At 33.1% G+C, this 18,048-nt stretch overlaps 2 protein-coding genes across 4 annotated transcripts in view; one reads left to right on the forward strand and one right to left on the reverse strand.

The window, feature by feature from the left end:
- Positions 1 to 15,263, reverse strand: LOC115431315 (T-cell surface glycoprotein CD3 epsilon chain). Of its 3 annotated transcripts, none has more exons than XM_030151579.1 (5): positions 14,830 to 15,263; positions 7,282 to 7,479; positions 6,654 to 6,797; positions 4,609 to 4,661; positions 1 to 783 (listed from the first exon to the last, which is right to left on the reverse strand). In XM_030151579.1, the coding sequence occupies exons 1-5, from the start codon at positions 14,843 to 14,845 to the stop codon at positions 724 to 726; spliced, it is 471 nt and encodes a 156-aa protein (XP_030007439.1). In that variant the 5' UTR covers positions 14,846 to 15,263; the 3' UTR covers positions 1 to 723. The 3 variants fall into 3 exon arrangements, with proteins under 3 accessions (XP_030007439.1, XP_030007438.1, XP_030007437.1); XM_030151578.1 differs by lacking the exon at positions 14,830 to 15,263 and adding an exon at positions 8,429 to 8,994; XM_030151577.1 differs by lacking the exon at positions 14,830 to 15,263 and adding an exon at positions 8,429 to 8,994 and having other exon boundaries at positions 7,282 to 7,482.
- LOC115431314 (myelin protein zero-like protein 2) overlaps positions 13,970 to 18,048 on the forward strand; it is a 119,484-nt gene continuing 115,405 nt past the window's right edge. The window contains exon 1 of the mRNA XM_030151574.1: positions 13,970 to 14,423. Coding sequence (XP_030007434.1) covers positions 14,369 to 14,423 — 55 coding nt within the window. The 5' untranslated portion in view covers positions 13,970 to 14,368. The remainder of the gene's footprint in view (positions 14,424 to 18,048) is intronic.

Consider the following 18,048-nt stretch of genomic DNA (forward strand, 5'->3'; position numbering starts at 1 on the left):
TGTCATTGTTTATTGGATATCATGCTATTATTTTACTGGTCCGGCCCACTTCAGATTAAATTGAGCTGAATGTGGCCCCTAGAAGAAAATGATTGTGACACCCCTGATCTACATGGTCAGTAAATAAAGTACTTTATGGTAAAATATTTGCTTTTCACTGAAAAATGAAATAATAAATTATGCTAAATAACGCAAGAAAGGTTAGATTCTTTTAGAAGTAGCCAAAAGATAGGTCTTAAAGGGTTAAATCGCAACGTCAAAGATATTCATTGAAGAAGCTATTACAGATGAAACAGCATTCTTACACCCAATTTATAATAAAAAACAAAATACCATAATATCCTAATACCATAATATACACGTATCTATCATTTACTCTATAAAACAAAATGGCTTTCAGCTTGTGTTTAAAGATATGTTTCTACTACATCTCCTGCCACATCAAGTAAAAAAAAAAAATCCTAAAAATACAAGCATGATAATAAAATACAGGAATGATAATGCAGTCATTGCTCTTGACAAGCAAAAATATGGAAAGGTAAAGTAACTGTTTTTTCCTGCTCAAACCTTCCAAATACAAAAGAGCAAAAGCCAGCATTTCCATAACACTGAGACATACATGAACGCTGATGTTCATGTACGTCCTCTGTGAATGTTTGCCAACATCCATCTGCATTTTAACCTGTGACCTGCCGCTGTCATCCAGGTGACCCGCCTCCACCTCTATCCCATCCGGTTGACAGCAGAATACGTGTCCGCTGTGCGAGTGAGAGGGTTCAGTTGCTGTCAAGAAACAACATCATCACCATGAGATGGATCACATAACACAATACACATATCCAGGGACGTTACACTCTATTTACCTTCATTAATGCTTAGTGTATTTACTGGAAGAACTGAATTTAACTCTTTCATGCATGAATCAAGATTTTTTTCCCAGAGTGTTTTTATTCCTCTTTAGGCATGAAAAAAAAAACAAAAAACACTGCGATTGACTGAACCTATTTTTCATGGAATTGCAAAACTATCCACTCAGCTGGACACCATGCGTTTAATTTTTGAAGCAAATAAACATGTATTTAGTGATATACTGTGTGACAGCTATGAAATACATTTTTAAAAATGCTGCTAATCTGATGTTTTGTCACATTTTAACATACTCTAATATTTGTTATTACTCACTTTATGGAGATAATATACAAAAAAAAAAAAAAAAATTTGTTTAAAAAAAAAAACAAAACCTTGTTAACCCTTTCATGGACAGTGGTCACTACGGTGGACAGTTCTTCTCCAGCTGTTCTCTTGTATATTCATGGGTTTTGTTGTTTTAGTTGCATATAAGCCAACACAATACACAATACACTGCAACTGATAACATTACTGTAACTTGGCTGTTCTTGATTAACCTGATCTGCACTAACATGTTTAAGTATTTTTTTTGTATTTTTTTTTTTTATTATCTCCATGAAGTGAGTAATAGCTAGTATTAGAGTATGACCCCTAAGGGTTAAAATGAGAGAAAACATCAGATTAGCTGCAATAAAATTATTTTTATTTCATAGATTTCACACAGTATGTCAGTTTTTGATATCGCGTTTTAAATACATGTTTCTTTGCTTCCAAAATTAAACACATGGTGGACATTTTTCTAACTCTATGAAAAATAGGTTCGTTTAAAAAAACATTCAATTGCTTTGTTTTTTTTTTTGTTTTTTTTTTTTCCGCGACCCGGCCCCGGATAAGTGGTGGATAATGAATGAATGAATGAATGTTTTTTTGTTCAGGCCTAAAGAGGAATAAAAACACTGAGGAAAAAAATGTGATTAAGGTTCTCATAATTTGTGCATGAAAGGGTTAATTACAGTCTCATAACAATAACAAGGAATTGATTTACACTCAAACATGTTACTGCAGATCAAGAACAGCAAAGTTACAGTAATAATATAAATTGTAGTGTATGAGATGATGCATAAGCATCCACTGTGTCGGCTGATATGGAACTAAAGCAATAAAATCCATGAATACACAAAAGAACACCTTTGAATAGCTGTCCACTGTAGTGACCACTATGCATGAAAGGGTTAATTTGTTTTACTTCAATAATGCATTTTATATTTGGAGAAATATGCGCCTTTGTTTCATAGCTGTGAGTCTGAGTTAATTTCTCTAGTCAGTAGACTTAAAATTATTAGATTTGGTGAATTACAAAACAGTACAACTCATGTTTAGGGCATCAACAAAATGTCTTCCAGGTAATATTCAAAAATTATTCAAAGACAGAGATTCTCAACATAAATTCAGTCTCAGAGGTATTAATAAATTGTGCCAGCCAAAGGTAAGAACTACTTTAAAATCAATGTACATCTCAGTAAGGGGAGTAGTACTGTGGAATGGTTTAGCAGATGAATTAAGAGTGTGCAAACATTTTTCAGTTTAAAAGAATGTTTAAAAAAAAACAAATAATGAAGAAGTACTTGGAGGAGATGCAGTGACACTGATGCTCTAAACAGTGTGGGTGCCATTAGGGGGAGTGGGTATGGGGTCAGAGTGGGTCTGGGCCTGTTTATGTTTATGTTCCTGTCTTGTGAGGATGTGATATTGTAATGTTCTGTAACACTTTACTTGAAGGTCTAGTTTATAATGCATTAAGCGCACATTCATAAGACATTATAATGCATTTATAATGCATTATAAAAGTCATTACAACAGTTTATGATCATGTAGAACAAGTTATACCAAGGTTATTAAAGTATTATAAGTGTAGGCATAATGTATTATTAATTCAGCTTTCATTATGTTTTATACATCCATACCAAAGCAGTGTGAAGGAATTTATTTTTTTAGGTGGAGAACTTTTGTTAGTTTTTTTCACTGGTCCCTATACCCATCTATTTAAGGGATTTCATATTTATTAAAAAAAAAGTATGTGTTTGAATTAACAAAGATTTAGAGCTGCCACATTATTTTTTATTTATGTACAAAGCAACATGTAACACTTCTATTTCCTGTCTCTGTTCTTTTAATGTTTGGTTTTTGCAAAATAAAGAATTAAGAACACTTTGATGTATAATTTTTGACTTACACTTTACTTAGAGCCAGCAGATACTGCTCGTAAGTCATCATACTTGTGTTATAATATCATACAACTGACAATGTGTTCTGTAACCCAGGACTTGAGATTCTTCCTACAAACACTGCTGTCACTTTGGTTTGGATGTATAAAACATTATGAAAGCTGAATTTATAATACAATATGCCTACACTTATAATACTTTATTAACCTTGGTATAAGTTGTTTTACATGATCATAAACTGTTGTAATGACTTTTATAATGCATTATAAATGCATTATAATGTCTTATGAATGTGCGCTTAATGCATTATAAACTAGACCTTCAAGTAAAGTGTTACCTAATGTTCTGTATTGATTTATAATATCTTGTATTGTTCTGTTTTGTTCTGTAATGTTCTGTATTGTTCTGTTTTGGTGTAGTGAAATATTGTGATGTGTTGTGTGTGGTGTGAGGGGTTGGAGTTTTAAAAGTAAAGCTTCTTTCATCCCCTTTTCAAACCATGTGTTGTCCAGTCGTCATCTGTTAATTGTATAAATGTGGTAGCAGGTTTGAAATAAACATGTGAAATGAAAAATGATTACTAAGACAAAAAATAATAATAATGATTAAAAAATAAACATGGAACAATACAAGATATGATACAATGTGTTTTGCGGAAGCTTTTTAAAGCTCTAGTGTGTGGATTTTAATTTCGGAGTTGACTCTTTTTCACTTTCCAAATACATCTGAGGGGAAAAGTTATAATGTTATGAAAATAAAATAAAAATATTTCCCTGAGAAAAGAGAAGTAAAAGTACACGTAAAAGTCATGAAATTATAAGAATGAAGTTGCAATCCTTTGACAAGTTAGAATACAACAAGAATAAAGATGGAATTAAGTCAATGGTGTTTGTGGAAACTGTGAAATCTCTTCTACTATCATACATTTTCTGATAAAAACCAAAAAGTTTAACAAATATTTGAAGGTGAAGTTTTTTTCTTAGAATAATCCAACTTCATCTCTTCATATTGTAACTTTTTTTCTTGTAATATTATAACTTCATCTTTTTAATATTTTATTTCTAGTATTTTCCTTAATATTTCTCTTAATATTTTGACTTTCAACATAGACTATGTTGACTTTAGCCTTTAAAATTATATCTTTTTCTTGAAATAATAATATTTTAACTTTCTCTCTGAATATTAGGATTCATGACTAGGATTAATATCATAATTTTTCTTTCTTGTGATATTACAAGTATTTTCTTAATATTATAACTTCAGTAAAATTTACAACTTTACTCTCTTTAGATTATTCTTTTTGACTGAAATCTTGCAACGTTATTTCATCATTTTATCATTTTTTCATTGGATTTTTGATTTCCCATTTGTGATGTTAAAACTTTTTTCTACTAAGAATATTAGTTCAATCCTGTTATGTTATTTCCACTTTAGCGCTGCACTTGTCATTTGTGTAAAAAAAACAAACAAACAAACAAAAAGTACTGTAAAGGTGACAGAGTTCAGTACTTATTTATTTTTTTTAATATACTACCTCATAGTCGGGAGATGGGACGGGTGGACCCTGGCCTCTAGAGCGGGCAGGTGCTGGAACAGAATGACAAAATTAAAGTGATTAAAATGCTTTATAAGGACAATTGTTCTGATAATTGCACATAAAATACAAAGAGAAAATGCCTAAAAATAGCTGAAGAGCAGTTTGTGAGATATGCACCAGCTGAGCGATATACAGTGTTTATAGATTATGGGTTACTGAGTTAATTTCTTTGAGCGCTTTTAAGTCCAAACTGAGAGTTCTTGAGGCCGACCCCATAACTTGCACTTGTTTTTCTTAATCTGCTTGTAAATGTTTTTTTTTTACTAACGGTTTGTTATCGAATGTGTCTGTTATATGTATTTTAACTGTGTAATCCTGTAACTGTGTGTTGTATTTGCTGCTGCCTATCTTGGCCAGGACTCCCTTATAAAAGAGGTTCTTAATCTCAATGGGATATTTCCTGGTTAAATAAAGGTTAAATAAATAAGAATACAAAAAAAAGGGCTGTCGTAAACTTTCAAAGGCAGGTCAGCATCTGAAGTAAAGTCCGCAATCTTACAGAAACAATAACTTTTTTTAAAATTTTAAGCCTTTCATGCATAGTGGTCACTACAGTGGACAGTTACTCTACAGCTTTAATCTTGTATATTCATGGATTTTGTTATTTTAGTTCCGTATCAGCCAACACATTGGACGCTTATACATCATCCCATACACTACAATTGAAAACATTACTGTAACTTTGCCGTTCTTGATAAACTTGATCTAACACGTTTCAATCAATCAGAAATCTACTCAACCACAAGACACTCCATATAATTTACTGTTCACTTATACTTCCTTATATGTCATATTGTGTGGGAGTGTGGGGCTTGACATACAAAACAACTGTAAATACTATATATATATATATATATAGCCGTACGTATTATTAATAAGGCCGGTTACTATGAACATACAAATATATTGTTTATGAAATCCCATATTATGAAATTTAATGATTTGGTTTACTATAAAATAATGCAAATAATGTATAAAGCCAAATTAAAGTTACTCCCTGTCTGTGCACGAAGGTTCTTCTCAACACATGAGTCTAAATATGATTTGTGAGATGTTTGTAAATTTGTTGTACAAAAAGCTAAAAAAGAGACTAAAAGCAGATGTATATCTATAGTTGGAGTTCAACTATGGAATGAGGCCAGCATGGATTTAAGAATGTGTAGCCCATTTTTGATATTAAAAAAATGGCATGTAAAGCAGTTTTTGAAGGATACAATTATTAAGCTCTAATAAGTAATAGGTAAATAATTTATTTTTTGATTCTACATTAAATTACCATTAATTTGGTGGGTTAAGTTGCCTATTTTTCTGGTTTATTTTCACCTTTTTATGCTTTTGCTTGTTTGTTTGGTTGTATGCATTGTTGTTTTGTTTTGTTTTTTTTGCCTATATTGAATGCTGGGTAGCTGAATTTGTTATATAGGACAGGCATTAATATAAGCATTCTGCTTCTGCCTGGGCCTTTCAGTCATTAACCTGTTGGTAATGTTTGTAATGTTTGTAGTGTTGTTGTTGACACTGGTTGTATTATTATGTGATGACTGAATAAAGAATTTCATCATCATCATCAGTCCAGTCAGTTCCTTGTTATTGTTATTAGACTGTAATTAACAAAAGTTTTTTTTTTGTTTTTTTTTGCATATTATTTCCATGAAGTGAGTAATGACTAGTATTAGAGTATGTTAAAATGTGAGAGAACATCAAATTAGCAACATTAAAATGTTTTTATTTCATAGTTTTCACACAGCAATCAGCAATCAGTAAATACATGTATCTTTGCTTCAAAAATTAAACACACAGTGTCCAGCTTAGTGGACATTTTGGTATCTCCATGAAAAATTGCTTCATAAAAAAAAAAAAAAGTAATGGCATTGGTTTTTTAATGCCTAAAGAGGAATAAAATCACTCAAGAAAAAAAAAAATCTCGATTAAGGTTCTCATAATTCATGCACGACAGGGTTACTACTGTAAAGTGTTCTTACGTTTGGAAGTGGGAGCAGGTCCAGCTGAGCTTCTCTTCTTAGTGCAGCTGTAGATTACCAACATTAACCCTATTGTCCCAAGCAAGTCCACAACGATGACCACCAGAAACAAAAGGGCGTCCACTTCAAAACAGGTTTCACATGCTGGAAGATCAAGAACAAAAAACAGCACAGAAACTAAGAGTCCAGCGTGGACCATTAACTTAGTGTGGATAACACAACAGGACATTTCCACGCTGCAAAAAGTATAGTTTTCTCATTTCTAGTCAAAATATCTCATCACACTTAAAATAAGACATAATCACTTAAAGAGTATCTTTTCACTGAGATATAAGAAGTTATTTTTAGACAATAGATCTTGAAAGTCTTATTTCAAGAAATCTTACCAAGATCATTTTTACTTGTTCCATTGGCAGATTATTTTTTTTGTTTGTTTCATTCCAAATTTTTTTTTTTTTTGCTTAATTCAAGCAAAAAAAAATCTGCCAATGGAACAAGTGAAAATTATCTTTGTAAGATTTCTTGAAATAAGGGTCTTATTTCAAGTGTGATGAGATATTTTGACTAGAAATGAGAAAAATCCACTTGGTAAGATTTTTATTTTTACAATGCAAACAGTTGAACTCACCCTTTCCTTGTATATAGAAGTAATACTTGACTTGAGCGTTGCTGTCATCCCCATATTGACAGTAAATATCTTGGTTGCCAGCATACTTCATTTCAAGTTTATCTGTGTTTTCTGCCAATGGTTCACTTTTTCCTTTCATGTGCCAACTCCCGCTGCCTGGACAGGTCATTGTGACAGTTGCACCCCAGAATGACACATCTCCTTAATTAAGTGGGGAAAAAAAACATCAAACAATAAAGAAAACAGGTCAGTCCATGGCTTCAGCAGCAGCGTTCAACTATCTTAACCCATAAAGACAGAGAGCTACTTTTGTGTCATTTCCCAAATGACTTTCTCTCTGTACTTAAGCTTTTTTAAGTGATTTTTACCATTTATTATAATATTATCCTCTGTCTTTTTTGCATTTCTTCAATAAAAGGTACTATAACAGGTATTTTCCCATATTTAATTTACTGATCATGTAGATGTTCATAAAAACTCAGATTAAAGTTAATCTTTATAGTATCAGTAACAGAGAACAATGAAGAAAATGTGACTTTTTCCAACAAAATTGATCATTAATTGAACATAAATTAAGTGTGTCATTGATCCAGCTCTATGGGTTTTACTGGTGAATCAATGTTGTAGAAGATGACGGTGTTTCCATGTTCACTGGGTCATATCTGATGACCATGAAAACGTGACAAACTGTATTTTACACCAATTATTTACATGTATTGATAGGATTAGTGGATCAGAAATGAATAAACATTTTATATTGGTTGATAATTTTGGTCACCAGTGGGTGTTTGGGTCTTTATGGGTTAAGAGGGAAAAATAAGACAGTCTGAGAGCTGAGGTGCACATTAAATCCTGCTGAATTATGTCTTTAATGGTTAAGTTGAGCCAAACAAAACAAAACAAATTTCAGACAAATAATCAACCCTAATACATTAGACTGAAAGACAATACACATGGCAATGGGCTGAAATACAGAACAAACATACCTCATCAATACAAAAACTGAAGACACAGGGTGAAGAAATGAACAGGTAATAAAGTTCTTTAAAGCAAAAACTCAAAACATGCATTGTGTTAAAGTCAGGTTCACATATTGAATTATTGCAACTTTAAAATATAACAATCTAAAAACTAAAAATGTATTTACCTTGAGCTTTCACAGTAGCTACAGACAATAGCAGGATGGCAAAGACGACCCGGAAATCCATGTGTGTTCTTGTAATTTCAGATGAGTGAACTGTTTTCCTTCTTGTTACTACTCTAGGTTGATAAATATCTGATGTAGAATGTATCAACGGTCAAGCTGTCTGTTCAAAAAGACAAAAAGATCCGGACCTGTCTGAAAATTGTCAACTCTCTCTCCGTCTGTGTAAAAGACTCTTACACAGGAAGTGTTCTGTTCGTATGAAGTCAAAGTCAAACCTCAAAATGAAGTGAAACCCACAGGATCACACTTATTGTCTGTATGTTTTTGTTTCCGCAGTGCTCACATTAGTGGTGTTTTATTTCATTATGTGATTTTGTGATCATTTCTGTCTTTTATAGTGTGGAAAACGATGCTGGTGTAGTGTTTACTAATGATATGAGAAGATATGCAACACATTTATTTCACTGACAGATCACTGGAGGTTTTCATGCGCAAATGTTTTTCCAACTAAATGCAACTGGAGTTTTGCAGCTTCTTTGATACACATACTTCTTTTTCTTTAATATTTACTGCAGCAGTTTATACTTATTAAATATCACATATAACACTGGGTTACAAAAAAATGTTTTTTGCAAGTTGTCTAGGTTTTTTCAACTGAATTAGGACCATTTTGCACCGCTAAATCCAGAAATGACATCTGTTTTTCTCAATCAGGTCAGGTTTTTTTTGCTAATTTGATTTTGAAAAATTTGATCTTCTCACAAAATATAATAATTAATACCAAAATAAGATTGGTAAGCACACTATGAAACTTGTGACTTGATTCTTGTTAGGTACAATGGTGTATTCACCGCAGATGTAGCAGAATACATCAGGCTTATTTTTGCAAGATCTTCTAGTCGAAGCCATTTCCTTCACCTGTAATATTAAAAAAAAAAAAAACACGAATCATAAATTGGCAAAAGTAAAATCTTCAGAACTCGTTTATTGCAAGAAATATGAAAGAATTTTGTATCATATGATGTGAAAATGCCCATAAATGTAAGCAAAAATGTTAAAAAGCCAATATGTAGCATAGTTCAGAAAGTTGACCTGATTGAGCAAAATGAATGTGATTTTTGGATTCAGCACACCAAAATTATCCTAAATCAACTCAAAAAACTTAAACAATAAATTTGTTGTTGACCAGTGTTATTTACAGTTAGATCATAAAAAATGCCGGATGCTAATTTTGATCACTTACTTCGCAAAGAAATGCATACTTTTATTTTGGAAGAATGACTCCCCTGCATCTTTTAAGATTTTTCTTGATCAGCTCTCTTCTTTTTTTTACCTTTAGAGAAATTGACTTTGGATAAATATAATCAGGGCCATCTCTTTAATGAATTTTGGTTGCCTTTACTTTCCGGTATGGAGAAAGTTTGAGTTTGTAGATCATGAATACTGCCCTAATATTGCTATTTATGTCACAGCATGCATCATTATGCTCATGCTTATGTTATTACCCTTATTAATGTTATTGTGATGATGATTTTTTTTTAGATATATACCCTTTAAAAAAAATATATATATATTATTATTATTATTATTATTATTATTATTATACTTTTTTTTTTTTTTTTTTTTAAGACATGTGTATTTTTGGCCTGTTACTTTTGAGTGTGTTTAGTTGGTTTATTCCTTTAGGGTGGGAGGTGGGAAGAATGCACAAAGGAGAATTGTAAAAAGTAAGACCTAGTATCACTGTGTATATACTGTCTCTGGTGGATTTTCTTTTGTGAAATAAAAAGATATTTAAAAAAAAAATAAAAAAAATACTGATTTCATAGCTTGCAGGTTTTAACTTTAACACATGGCTTTTCATCCACATAAACTTTTTACTTCAGTTTAACAACTCAAAATGTTCTGCAACGTCATGAAGCCAAGGGGATAATGAATGCATTTGTTTAATTCAATAAAACTGAATCTTCTACTGAAGTTCAATATATGGCCATATCAGCTATTAAAGAGCTTAAAGAGATTCAACTTCAGATATTTTGATCTTCATGACAGACTTCAGAAGATCATTTACCGTCAAAGTGCGGCTCTGCCCCCTAGTGGTGAAAACTAGGAACAAGTCAGACTCAAGAAAAGGGGAACAGCCTTCTGAGAAGAAAAAGAAGTCCAATTAACCCTTTCATGCATTAATTATGAGAATTTTTCCCCGAGTGTTTTTATTTCTCTTTAGGCATTAAAAAAAAAAGTTTGAAAAAAATGTATGAACCTGTTTTTCATGGAGTTTCAGCTGGACACCATGTGTTTAATATTTCAAGCATAGAAACATATTTACTGATATACTGTGTGACATCTATGAAATAAAAACATTTTTAATGCTGCTAATCTGATGTTTTCTCACATTTTATCATACTCCAGTATTAGTCATTACTCACTTCATGAAGATAACAAAAAAAACAACTTTTGTTTTAAAAAATTACATTAATTACAGTCTAATAACAAGCATTTGATTTACACTCAAACATGTTACTGCAGATCAGGTCTATCAAGAACTGCAAAGTTACAGTATTGGTATGAATGTCAGTGTATGGAATGATGCAAGAGCGTCCAATGTGCTGACTGATACGGAACTGAAACAACAAAATCCATGAATAAACAAGAGAACTTCTGTAGAATAGCTGTCCACTGTAGTGACCAGTATGCATGAAAGGGTTAAACATTCTTTTTTCTTTCCTTTTTATAGTGAAAACATGTTTGCACTTATCTCTGTGAGTTTTGACATTTTATAAATTTTGCAGTGACGATAATGATGGTGTCATTTTCTTTTATCAAATTTAACCCATAAAGACAAAAACATCCACCACTGACCAAAGTCATCCACTAAACTGTTTAATACAGGTGTGTCAAACTCATTTTAGTTCAGGGGCCACATTCAGCTAAATTTGATCTGCAGTGGGCCGAACCAGTAAAATAATTACATAAGAATATATAAATAATGTCAACTCCAAACTTTCCTCTATGTTTTAGAGCGAAAAAAGTACATTTACATTATGAAAACGTTTACGTCTACAAACTATCCTTTCAAAAGATGTGAATAACATGAACAAACTGAAAAAAATAAGTGGAATTTTAATAATATTCTGCCTCAGTTTATCATTTACACACGTACATTATAACTTACAGATCACAGTGGATCTACAAATACACAAAACATTTAATAACAGGTACAATATTGTTAAAATTTTACTTCTCTTAATACATTTCAGGTCCTTCATATTTATTCAGTTTATTCACTTTTTTTGCGAAATTATACTTTGTTTTAGTGTAAATACATGAAAATATTTACATTTACAAAGAGAAACATTTGGAGTTGTTATTATTTATATGTTATTATGATCGCATTTTACTGGTCCTGCCCACTTGAGGTTGAATTGTTCTGAATGTGGAACCTGAACTAAAATGATTGTTAATTTCTTAGTGTAATTTTTGCATTTCCCAAAAATTACATCCCAAGGGCCAGACTGGACCCTTTGGCGGGCCAGATTTGGCCCCCAGGCCACTTGTTTGACACTTGTGGTTTAATACCTGTTGATCCACTAATCCTGTCAATACATGTAAATAATTGGTGTAAAATAAAGTTTGTCACATTTTCATGGTCATCAGATATGACCCATTTGGATGTTCAGAGTGAACATGGAAACACTGTTGTCTTCTATAACATTGATTCACCAGTAAAACCCATGGACTCTGACAAATGACAATGGATGGAGACACTTGGTTTATGTTCACTTAATAAACTATTTGATGAACAAGTCCCTTTTTCTTCAGTTTTCTCTGTTTTGACAAAATAATATTTGAACTTAAGCTCTTATGAACACCTACATTGTCACTAAATTAAATATATGGAAATAATTTTCTCTAAAAAGTGCAAAATGCAGAGGACAATATTGTAATAAAAGGTGATAAATCATTTGAGAAAGACAAAAAAACATTTGAAAGTGGTGACAACTATATCTATGGATCTTTAACTCTTTATAGGTCACTCAAAGAAATACTCTGAAAGTCAAAATTTAAACTTTAATGTGTTATGAAAGGATATAACAAGGCTATAATACTTTTATGAATTTTTTAAAAAAAAATTTTATTGTTATGTAGAAAATCAAGGTTAACAAAGTTACCATATTTGGTTCCTTACATATAAGTGGCAAAAAAAAAATCTCAGAAGTATATATAAAAAAATCAAGAAAAACACATGTAAGGTGACAGGAACATGTATTTTACAACATTAGACCAACAGAAGTGCTGATCCAGACCCCTGTCCACATCCACATTATCCCTTTAACATCATTCCTTACATTAGTACCAGTACTTCATGGTACCTAACAAAGCAGGTCCACTCACTGTTCACGCAGAGGTGGACCTTACAGACCCTGTAGACCACATTGGACCTGAGACTGTTGACTCACTGTCCTCACTGCACTGTAAAAAATGACTGTAGAATTAACACCAAGAAGTTGTAAAATTGCAACATAAAAAAACTGTAAGTGACAATACAATGCAAAGCTGTTGATTTGAAAAGATTTTTGCGTTAACGATTAAATCAAATATAGCTGTTGTTCTTACAGGAAGAGTATGTGAACAAAACCAGATTTGTATGTAGAAATGATGTATTTCTATTGTTTTTAGAAAATAAAACTGTAAATTGAAACACAATGTGGTGCCGTTTAAACTGCAAGACCATAATGTTGAAATAATGGCATAATTGCATATATATATAAAGTTATAAAAAAGTTAACTTTTAACAATGTAACATTTTAAATTTGTAAATTAATGGGTTGGTAGAGTTGGTAGAGCAGCTCGTCCAATAACCAAAGGGTTGGTGGTTCAAATCCTGGCTCTGACTGTCCATATGTCCAAGTGTCCATGGAAGACACTGAACCCTAAATTGCTCCCAGTTGGACCTGGTGGATTTGGAAAGTGCTTTGGACACCATGAAGGTGTAGAAAATGTGCAAAATAAATGCAGTCCATTTACCATTTAAATCCAGTGTTAAATTTACATGTTTCAAATGTTAAATCTACATGTTACTCTGTAAATATGTTTACAGTCGGATGTGTTTTTTACAGTATTTTTCTGGAAACCACAGCTGCCAGTTTTTTCTGTAAAAACAACAGGATTTATTTTACAGTGTGGAACTGTTGCTGTCAATGTCTTGTAATGTATTTGGAAATTAACAAAAATAGTCACTTGCTGACAAAGGGTAAAGGGTTAATGAAATGAATCACCGTGACTATTGACTCATTGGAGTTTTTTTTTTTTCCTTCCCAGTCATGTTGGTTTATTCTAACCCTGTATGTCATACTTACATTACACATTTATTTTGATTTTGTTTTTGTCTAGCTATGTCTGCGTGGAAGATGCTTGAACTACTATCTGTTTTTTTTTTTTTTTTTTTTTTTTTTTATTTATATACTATGACAATAAAGTATGGAACTGAACAGAATTGAATTGATCCGTCCATACAGTACCTGTGAGTCTTGACTGGCACATTAGTTGCGTAACGCCTTTGGAATGGCATGTGTTTTACGCAGCAGCAGAACAGGTTTTGTTAACACCAAGAAATCGTCCTACTTTACATTTAACATGTGAGACAAAGATAAGGAGGTAGCAAAGAGTGGATTACTCCGCCCGAAAATGTGGTGGGAGGGTTTTCAGATGAATTGTATGAGGGCAGCGGCGAGTTGGGACGCGTCTTTGGAGACTCAAGGTGGAGGAGAAGAAGACTCACCGTGACTTCGTGTGTTTTTTTGTGCTTTTCATACAGAACCCGCAGACCCACTGTCCGTTTTTCCTGTCACGGTGTGTGTGTGTGTGTGGACGGAGGAGTCTCAGTGGGTTTAGTTGACTCCCGGTCTCTTGATCCTCGGACAACCTGACATCCATCCAATGTGCGCAAAAGGGCTTTATTTACTCACAGTCCTGTCTGGACTCGCAGCCTCAGGTGAGACCAGTATTTACTCTCACTAGTTCATCAGAATGAAATCAAGGTTTGTTGTTTTTGTGGAACATTATTAAGTCTTCATACAGCCTGTGTGTGTGTATGGTTTTTTTTTTTTTTTTTAGTAAATATTGGCATTTGTACACGATTCCAAACATTATATGGCTGTGTTTATCCAAGGATGTAAACGCGAACAGTCTCCAAATATTTAAATAACTTTCCATGACTGTGTTTTTACATGAGTACAACATTACAAACCTAGTGCGCAGAACCTCTCCAAAATAACCTCAAGTTTACATTGGCAACCTGTATTTCCCAGAATCCCCCGGGTAATGTTAAGACATAACAGGATGACCATTTAGAGAGACACTTCCGACACTTTAAAGGCTTTAAAGGCAAAAAGAGTAACCTGGTTGTCTGTCCATCGGAACCCCGCAGAGACCCCCGACTCAATCCAGCGAGCGTCGTGCGTCATGGGGAAGTGGAGAACTTGGCACAATGGCACCGGATGGGTCGCTGAATGCCTAATTCCTGTAAAGGCTATAAAACTGCAATAGCAGGGGCCGCTTTACAGACATAATGACCCTAGAGTGTTTGACGGCATCAAATCTACAGCTCATTGTGTTTTGCTTGTATGCAACCTCACTCCTTTCCTGTCTGTTAATGTGCATCCGTGCTGACGTTCCCAGAGATCTTGAAGTGGACCTCTAGGGCGCAGATGAGTCCATAAGGTCCCCATACAAAGGGGTCCAGGATGTGTAGAACCTGTCAGATAGACCCAGCTACTGAAGTCAACACTAACAGACTATATCCAATTGTTACACATGTTCACATCCAAATACTGCACTGTAAAAAAAAAAATCCTGTTGTTTTTACGGAAAAAAAACCTGGCAGCTGTGGTTTCCAGAACAATGCTTTGAAAAACAAACAACTGTAAACATATTTACAGAGTAACATGTAGATTTAACATTTTAAACCTGTAGATTTAAATGGACTGCACTTATTTAGCACATTTTCTACACCTTCATGGTGTCCAAAGCACTTTCCAAAACCACCAGGTCCAACTGGGACCAATTTAGGGTTCAGTGTCTTCCATAGACGCTTTGGCATATGGACAATCAGAGCCAGGATTTGAACCACCAACCCTTTGGTTATTGGACGAGCTGCTCTACCAACTCTACCAACCCATTAATTTACAAATTTAAAATGTTACTTTGTTAAATGTTTACTTTTTTTATTGAATTAACCCTCCGGTATCCAGGTGCGCCTTTTAGGCACACTTTGCACTTCGTGTTAAAAAACTTCATATTATTTTTCAAAATTTAAATAAGGTTAGAATTCAAAAGTTGTTCATTTTTGCATGATCTTTAAATTCTGGACACCAACTAAAATGTGCACATTTTAAACAAAAGAAAATTACAAGACTAGCATCTGTTTCCCAAGTGTGCCTAAAACGCACTATTTCTTCCATTTGATATGTATGATTAGGGCCGACATTGATTTACAAAAATAAAATAAAATTAGAGCAGAAAAATAAATCAATATATAATATTTAATAGTTTGATTTATAGGTGTGCATTTTACGCACACTTAGTGACAGATGCTAGTATTTTTGAACATTTGACCTAGCACCAAAAATAATCATGCAAATTAACCGATGTTGGAGTTAATCACTGACATATGCCAGGCTGCAAAAATCAAATAATATGTGATCCACTTTTTATGTAGTATATTGAAAAAAAAAATTCTTTGTGTTTTTCCATCCAAAAAAATGGTTTGTTTACATTACAAACACGGCATCTAAAGGGTTAAAAAATGTAACAATTATTGAGTATTTGGTATTTTTATTTACGGCTTAAGTTGATGAAATAGAAAAAAAGTGGAAAAGAGTTAAAAACAAACTGTATGAAAATTTTTTTGACATTATTCCACAAGTGTGCCAAAAAGGCACACTTGGTGCTTAGTAAGGGCCTTACCGGACGGGATACCGGAGGGTCAAAGGAAGCAAATATGCTGTTATTTCAACAGTATGGTCTTGCAATTTAAACAGCACCACATTGTTTTTCAATTTACAGTTTTATTTTCTAAAAACAATAAAAATACATCATTTCAACATATAAATCTGGTTTTGTTCACATACTCTTCCTGTAAAAACTACAGCTATATTTGATTTAATCGTTAACACAAAAATCTCTTCAAATAAACATCTTTGCATTGTATTGCCACTTACAGTTTTTTTATGTTGCAATTTTACAACTTTTTGGTGTTAATTCTACAGTCATTTTTTACAGTGTGTAATGGCCAAACTAATGGAACCTTTTTTGATATTATGAATTAGTGTTTTCAGCTGCATTTCACTGAGCAGATGCCAGGTTGTTTAACCTTGAAGTAATCTGTATCCACCCCTGTTAAGTGGATTATATTGATTGAACATGTCCATCCACTGCCAAAGCACCATGTTGGGATTTACTATGGCAGCAAGCTGCTTATGCTTACAAGGAGCATGTGCAGATCAGTCATAACAGTCACAGACAGACAACAGACAGAGGAGGATGACTAAGTATATTGAGTGGGTATAGATGGAGAGAGATGCAAAGAACAGCATGAGGATGAAAGAAAAGCATGTTGGAACTGATGCTCAGCAGCATCTCACTTCTACTGTCTGTTTGTGCTGTAACCACTTCCACTGCCTTTGGCTTCTTTTGTGTGTGGGTATGACGGTGCTGCGTGATTAAACAAGCAGTTGCACCAAGTGTGGTTAAAAATATGCAGTTATGTGCACAGAAAAGTTATTTTTCATCTACCATGTGTTTCCCCTTTAGTTAGACAGACACATTTACAAAGCACTAAATCAAAATATTTGGTGTAAAATACAGTTTGTCACCTTTTCATGGTCATCAGATATGACCCATTTGGACGTTCAGAGGCTCCGTAGTGAACGTGGAAACACCGTCATCTTCTACAACATTGATTCACCAGTAAAACCCATGGAGTTGCATCAATGACAGTGGATGGAAATGCTTGTTTTTATGTTCAATTATTGATATATTCACTGAAAAGTCACTTTTTCTTCAGTTTTCTCTGTTTCTGATATAATATTCGTCTACTTTAATCTGTGCTTTTATGAACATCAACACGATCAGTGAATTAAATATAGAAAAATACATGATTTCCACCGAAAAAATGCAAAAATGCAGAAGACAATGTTTTAATAAACAAGCTTATATTTGCACACGTTGCACAAAAAGCACATTTTAACCCAATGCTACTTTATTAGCATTTACTTCAGTGATTTATCATCATTTATTATAATATCCTCTGTGTTTTGTAGTTTTCACTGTAAATCATATATTTTCCTATATTTGACCCATAAAGACTCAGTGTTACTATTGTGGCAATTCTTAAATATCATTTATTAAAACATTATCTTCTGCATTTTTGCGTTTTTCAGTGGAAATCATATATTTTCCTGTATTTAATTCACTGATCATATAGATGTTCATAAAAGCTCAGATTAAAGTTGAGGAATATTATATCAGAAACAGAGAAAACTGAAGAAAAAGTGACTTTTCAGCAAAGATATCAATAATTGAACATAAAAAACAAGCATTTCCATCCACTGTCATTG

The sequence above is a fragment of the Sphaeramia orbicularis genome, chromosome 13, assembly GCF_902148855.1.
Source record: "Sphaeramia orbicularis chromosome 13, fSphaOr1.1, whole genome shotgun sequence".
NCBI classification, from domain to species: domain Eukaryota; kingdom Metazoa; phylum Chordata; class Actinopteri; order Kurtiformes; family Apogonidae; genus Sphaeramia; species Sphaeramia orbicularis.